The sequence below is a fragment of the Protopterus annectens genome, chromosome 10.part0 (genome assembly GCF_019279795.1).
Source record: "Protopterus annectens isolate FY-2018-M chromosome 10.part0, PAN1.0, whole genome shotgun sequence".
In the NCBI taxonomy this organism is placed as follows: domain Eukaryota; kingdom Metazoa; phylum Chordata; order Ceratodontiformes; family Protopteridae; genus Protopterus; species Protopterus annectens.
The window spans coordinates 964,758,640-964,766,139 of record NC_056744.1 but is presented as its reverse complement, the minus strand read 5'-3'; the positions used below and the strand labels follow the sequence as shown (position 1 = coordinate 964,766,139).

The 7,500-nt window shown below is 43.3% G+C and overlaps 1 protein-coding gene across 1 annotated transcript in view; it reads right to left on the bottom strand.

Annotated features, from left to right (window-relative positions):
- LOC122813421 (neurogenic locus notch homolog protein 2-like) overlaps positions 1 to 7,500 on the bottom strand; it is a 1,182,542-nt gene that overhangs the window by 89,500 nt on the left and 1,085,542 nt on the right. Inside the window, exon 26 of the mRNA XM_044085736.1 lies at positions 522 to 884. Coding sequence (XP_043941671.1) covers positions 522 to 884 — 363 coding nt within the window. The remainder of the gene's footprint in view (positions 1 to 521; positions 885 to 7,500) is intronic.

Here is a 7,500-nt window from a genome sequence, read left to right as displayed (position 1 = left end):
GGTTGCACCTACAAATAAACCTTGGCTTATTTGCTTTCCAGTAGCTGATTTCAAGCTCATCTGTAAAAACCTGGTACACGCATGGTATATAATTCAAGGTAATGGTATTTTGTTTTGTTACCCTTTCCACACAAACACTGGAGAGTACCAGTTACAAAAAAGCAAACAAATGAATCTCTTCTGTCAGCTATCCCTCTTTTGTACTATATGATTCAGCCTCCATTTTGAAAGCACTTTCCCTAGAATGGTCAAATTTGATGAAGCTGAAGCATCACATCACACCTCATGTGGAGGCATGCACTTGTCTATCAGCTGCTAGGGATGTGGGCAGCTGGGAGGCATAAACAGCAATGACAGTGGTCCAGCACTGCTTTACCGTATCACAATAATATTTGTTTCAAGTGTTTTAGAAACTATTTACAATACTTCCATAATTATCATCAGCAACAGAAAATACCAGTAACATCTAATATGAGTATATTGGAAGTGTATCACACTACCTACGTTTTTAAGTGACTCACCCAACAGGCTCTTGACCAACTTCCCGAATTCTTCGATTGATATCTGCAGATCTCTTTGAAGTCCAATGGGCATGTGCAGACTCCGTCCGCTTATCTCCATAGTATGGACGTATCATGGGTTTTCCTTGTTGGTCCTTCCTGAACCTCAGGTTTGTGTGAAGGAGGGTTCCCAGAGAACGGAGGAAATTACGCGAATCTTGTAACAGCTCTTGAGGTGGCATAAGGATAATGACAACCAATACGCCATCAGCCAGTTTTTCAGTTTCATCTCCAGAACAGTCCAGACCATCCCAGTCACATGCTTCATTGTTGCAGCCACGATCGCAGTGGCCATTGGCATAGTGATCTGCACAATATGCATACCTTTGAAAAGAAAACACTATTTCAGATTACTTTAGTAGGCAAGCCTCACCTGTGGGGTTTTGTGTAATTTAACTACTGGATAAGTCAAAGGATCTCAAACTACCTCACAAATCACAAGTCACTGATCATGTACAGTCTCTCCTCATTTCACCAATAACCAATTTCACAGCAACTTCATTTTACAGAAAGGAATTCTTGAAAGTTTGTTATTGTATTTGCTGAGGCACCTCACCCACATCTTCTATCTTCCTTTCCAGCTAAGCTGCAACAAGCCTAACCAGTACTATCTGACAGCTACAAAGTCAAAATACAGCTTCTTATTACTCCACAGCATCACCTCTCTGGGGAAATAATGAAATGATGGTGCAGCAATGCTCTCCCTTACACCCTGTTTTATAAAACATGTTGAGGAATGGGGATGACTTCTTGGGATGAGAGTTGATGGCAGAACAATACATATGTAAGTGCCAAAGCTTACCAGCACTCTTGCAGCTAGAGGAATAAAAGCTAGTCAGTTTCTGCAAAGATTATCTACTGCAGGCCCATGCAAGACAAGCATGGTGAGTCTCACATCAGTAGCACAGTCTAGGCAATGAAGGAAAACAAACTATAACCTGTGAGAGATGCACTTATCTAGCCACACTTGAGGTAAAGCTCTCCCCAACAGAGACTGAACTTGACAGTCAAGCGGAGAAGGTAAACACTTGCTCCACACCACACTCATCACACAGCCCCACTAAACCTACACCACCAAAATCCACAGATAGAAACACAAAAACATTCTCAGAGGCTCTCAATAATAATCTGCTCAAGCAACAGAGACCACTAAAGCAGAAACGCAAGCAACCTCCACCCCCCAACACAACCCAAATAACACATAGCCCACAGACTCAGTGTGCCACTCAACCACAGCCCATAAGGCAAAACAATGTACCCAACACACTAGTCATAGGTGACTCTATAGTCAGGCACACTGATGTCCCACTCACCAGGCTAAACAAGGAGAAGGTTACTGTCAGCTGCCTGTCGGGTTCCAGGATCCGTCACATAACCCACACACTCAGGTCACTCCACAGCAAGTAAAAATATGACTCTGTCATTGTCCATGTTGGTGTGAATTACTCGAGATGTACCTCCCTGGACTACATGAAGAGAGAAATGGAAGAGCTCTCCGATCTTGTATCCCAGGCAGGTATGACCCTAGTCCTCAGTAGCATCCTGCCATCACCCAGAATGATAACGCAGTACAAGGACAAAATGATTGACTTCAACAATTGGCTAAGCTTCTGGTGTCATTCTAAGGGGATCCAGTATCTGTCTGCCTGGAACGATATGGTCGACAGATCATGATGCTTTGCCAGAGATGGCCTGCACCTGTCACCCCTGGGATTCCAGATACTGGCTAAGGCTCTTGCCATCCCTACAGTGCCTTTTTTAGGCAAGGTTCAAATCACAAATTCACCAATGTAAAAGGAACAGGCAAGCAAAAACCGAGAATAATGCTACTCAATGCTAGAAGTCTAAATCTCAAAATGCACTCACTCGAGGCACTCCTTAAAATGGAGAACATTGATATCTGTGCAGTGACTGAGACCTCCTGGTTCAAGGCTCCGGACAGCACCCCTGCATTACCAGGCTATAACTCATACCACACTTTTCGGCCATCTAACCTGGACTGGAACACCAAAGGCGGAGGTGTGTCCATATTCATTAAGGATATCCACACCTCCAAGCTAGTTGCTCAGCATAATGCACCCAAGGTTATCCAAGTGCAACTAACTCTGGGCAAAACTGCAATCCAAATTGTAGCTTGCTACAGATCCCCCATTATGCTCCAGGACTCCCACCCCTGTTTTCTTGATATACTGGAAAATATTAGGGTTCAACCAAACACCCTAATAATGGACGATTTCAACCATTAACTGGGAAAACTACTCATGTACCAACTCCTTCGCTCAGCGCTTTCTGGAATTCATAAATTCCAATGTCCTGGATCAACTTCTCTACACCCCCACCAGGGGCAACAATATCCTAGACCTAGTCATTACAAACATGAGTGACTGGTGTTCCACACCTGAAGTAAACTCCTCGTTGGTCAGATGCGACCATAAGCTAATCACCCTAGATATCCACATCCCGACCCCACCCTCCATTAAGGAAACCACTGTAAAAAATTCTCCGAAGCCAACTTCATGCTTCCTAAGACAGAAGTGGTGAACTTCATGACACCCATGTAGATGGACAATACAGTTACGACTGCTGAATCCTTCACAAATGCACTCTAAAAGCACTTACACGAGTGCATGGATCATGCTATCCCAAACAGAACCAAGACACTACCCTCCAAAAAAGGAAGCCAATCTGGTGGCCCCCTGCCATAAACAAACTGTACAACAGAAGGAAGAAACTGCTGCAAAAGAGAGTAAAATCCCACGAGTGGAGGAGCTCCCTGGTCAGCCTCAGTAAGAAGCTGAGATCCCTTATAAGATCCTCCAAAGCTAGCTATGAATACAAAATTGCCACTGATTCTAGGAACAACAACAAAGCATTCTACAGCTATGTCAAGAATCTCAATGGCAAAACCCAGATCTGCTCTGAGTTACAGCACAACGGCATGAATATTACGGAATCAACTGATATTGTCAACATCCTGGCAGATAGGTTCAGTGCTAAATTTACCCCCCCCCCCCTCACCCCCTTAAAAGGCCCATATCTATACAGGAAGAATGCAGAGTCCCAGTAATCACAACTATGCAGGTAAAAGTTGTACTCTCTAAAGCCAAAAATACAGCAACATCCCAGGCTGCGTTTTACACAAACTTCAGAACGGACTGGCTCCCCACCTAAGCACCATGTTCAATCATAGCCTCACATCAGGTGTTGTGCCCACTGAATGGCGCACAGTAACAGTTATCCCAATCCACAAAGGGGGAACCACCACTGATCCCAGGAACTATCACCCTATTAGCCTGACGAGCCTGGTCTGTAAGGCCATGGAACGTATCATAATGGAACTCATAAACAAAGACAGTGGTAACCTCTAAACTCTGGACCCCACCCAGTTCAGGTTTGTGAAAGGCAGATCATGCCTCCTAAACCTGATCGACATCTTTGAGGCAGTCACCAAAGCCGTAGACAAGGGTAAGGTGGTTCACACATTCTATCGTGACCTCGCCAAGACTTTAGACACCACCTCCATTCTTGAATTATAGATAAACTCACTAAACTAAGTATAAATCCCTATGTCACAAGATGGGTTGCAACTGGCTCACTGACAGAACCCACACTGTAAAAGTTGCAGACTCCAAATCTGACTTCAAACCAGTGACAAGTGGAGAACCACATGGTTCAGTCCTGGGACCTCTCCTGTTTGGTATCTACTTCTCTGAAGTACAGGCTAACACAGAAGGCCTTTGTCTAATGAAGTTCGCAGATGACTGCAAACTAGGAGCCATAGTTGAGTCTCCAAATCATGTGGACGTCCTACAGAAGGGCCTCAATGAGACAGATGCCTGGTGTCACAGCTATGGCCTCAAGCTCAATGCCAAAAAGTGCATTGTCATCCCCTTTGGTCAAAACTCTGCACCCATGAACTACCACATAGGCGACAGTCTACTTAACGCCGAATGTGTGATAAGAGCCCTTGGGACCCAGGTGGACAGTAGTCTCTCCTTTGATAATCACATCGCCACAGTAGTCAGGAAATCCTTCTACGTGACACACCTCATCACAAAAGGGTTCTCATCCAGGAATAAAAAGAGTTCATTGTTCCCCTCTACTCAACACTCAGACCCATTATAAGAGTACAATGCCCCTTTTGGAATGCATCTCACAAGACATCTGCAGCAACTGGAAAGGCCACAGAAGTACCTCACAAAAAGGATTACTGGCCTCAAACAGATGCACTACACTGACCATCTCAAAAAACTCCAGCTTTACTCCGAAGCATATCACCTACTCTGATGTGATCTCTGCTTAACATATAAAGCTATGTCAAACCCAGAGCTGCTGGACATGCTACACCTACAGAAATCCCAATCCCTCCGAGCTACACACTCTATGGACCTAAACCTTGTCACCACAATCAGGACATGCTGGAGGGATAGATTCCTGTCCCAGAGACTTCCCATACTATGGAACAAGCTACCCATCTATGTCAAGCAAAGTTCCTCATTAGCACTCTTCAAGAAAAATCTTGATGAGTGGATGGGAAATAGGAAATACACCCGGGATCACTTCTGTGGCTCTGCTCGACAGGGGCACAGGAAAATAACTTTCTTGGGTGGTGTAAGCCAGGGAACCTTGTTGGCTAGGCTTACTTAGGCCCTTGGGCCGATAGCCTAGTACCTACCTATGAACCTATACTTGGGAGAATGTTGATTAACTACTTGAAAGGGATGGAATACTGGGTGAATAAGGGAACAACAAAACTGCTGAACAGAAAAAGAAATTCTGACAAAAAAAAAAAATCCCCCTTAGGACAGTGAACTGACTCATTTCTTCCCCAAAGAAGAGAGCCACACACACAATCTCCATCACTTATTCCTTCAAGGTAAAGTTCAAACACTTGGAGTGCTGCTGTTATCTACAGAAAATAGAAGTTCCATACAAGAGATCTGAAATAGCAGTTCATTTTTCCTCATATTCAGGATAAAGCCAGCAGGACTTGGACAGCCTGATATTTAAAACTTTTCAAAGATACTTGGTCCCCCTTCTTTTATCCATAATACTGTACAACGAAGGACCCTTTTCCACATCTCTAAGCCCACACTAAGATGCAGCAAGAAGTACATACAAAATGTAACATAACCAAGACCTATACATGTAGGATGCCCTAGTATCACTAGGACACAGAAGGAGAATGGAGGGAGGTATGATGATGAAGACGAACTACCGATCCAGATCTTTCATTACATATTAAGAAAGTGACTTTCATATTTGAGAATGGGAGTTCCATCTTCATCACCATCAGGACACTGTCCCAAGGTTAGCCTCTCAAATTACTTCTCTAGGGATCATATCCCTATCAAATGCAGACCTGAAACAGGACTTCACTAGATCATAGCCACATTAAACAAGTGTGACAAACTGTCAAAATAACAAATACCCTAAACAACACCTGAAATCATGACCTGGCCAGGTGAAGAGGCAGTGCCCATATGGGCATAGAAACAGAAGAGCATAATGCCCTTGTATAAATATTTTAACACATATATAGTGATTTTTCTGAAAGCAAAATTCAGCTATCCATAGAAAAGAACAAATCAAAAGGAACTGGCTGCAAACAGGCATAAAAACAGGGAATAATTAAAAGTTAGGTCATAAAGGATGTATAAACTATTACATCCAAATAATAAGGCTGTGATATACAGCCTGGTTGGAAGGAGAGATACTAAATAGATTCATAGATTGTTACTAGGCTAATGACCCATGTGGCCTTTCTAAGCCTAGCCAAGTTTTCATGAAAGAATAATGATGTCCTGTATTGAAATAAGATGTTGAGATCCAGGCATTTATAAGCTACCGCTGTCCATAAAGGACATGGGTGCCAGGCCCAGTAAAAAGTTCCTATTCCCCACCCACTGTTCTAGGTTGCACTTAAGGTGGGTAATAGACAAACTCATCTTCACATGGATGGGAAGCCTGTTCCATAGGAGTGGCAGTCTCTGGGACACAAATCTGTCTCTCCAGCATGCTCTGTTTAAGTTACAGACAAAATTCAGGTCCCTAGATCTTGTATTTCTGGTACTCTTTGACTTACAAATATGTAGTAGAAGATTCATTAGTGTGGTGTTTGTGGATGCCTTGTAAACCAGGCATAGATCACTCCTCAGCAATCTATAGGAAACTAAGTTGAGGGAAAGGGCTTTAAGGCGTCCTGCATAAGGCAGGTTTGTTACACCTCGTATTCTTTTTGTAAGGAACCTTTCAGGACACTCTAGTTGCTGCATATGCCTAGTCAGTTACATACCAGAGAACAGTGGGATGATGAGTTCTTTGGTCCTAGATGTTATGCCCTTATTTACAAGTTGCTCAACATAAAAGGATTTCCTCACCACTGTGGCCATGTGGTGGTTGAAGGTAAGGCTACTGTCTACGTGCATACCAGAGATCCCTGACCACTGGGTCGGGTCTATTATCAGCACAGTAATTAGCTGGAATGGTTGGCTTCCCAAGGGGTACAATTATGCGTTTCTTAGCATTGAGTTTAAGACAATGGATTTGGCACCATTTGTTAGCCAGAGATAGACTTTCTTGAATAAAATTAAATATAGTTCCTCCCAATTTGGGCTAAGCACAGCTGAGCCAAAAGGGATTGTAGGTAAAGGAAATATGGTTGCAAGGGAGATACTCCATTTAACTATGGCAGAGAAGTAAAGACAGAAAACAGAGCATATACTGCCAAAGATGAAAATTCACCAAAGTAGACACATACTTTCTAGCTAGGACTACATGCAAAAAGGTGTGTGTTGGCAGGAAACAAAGCCTTTACACTTTATATCATTATTCTGGAAGAGAGAAATGGATAACTGATAACAACCAGATGAAGGCTTCATGGCAAAGACAGAAGGAACTGCAAATGTGTTCTTGAACCACATCACTGTTCTGCTGTCAT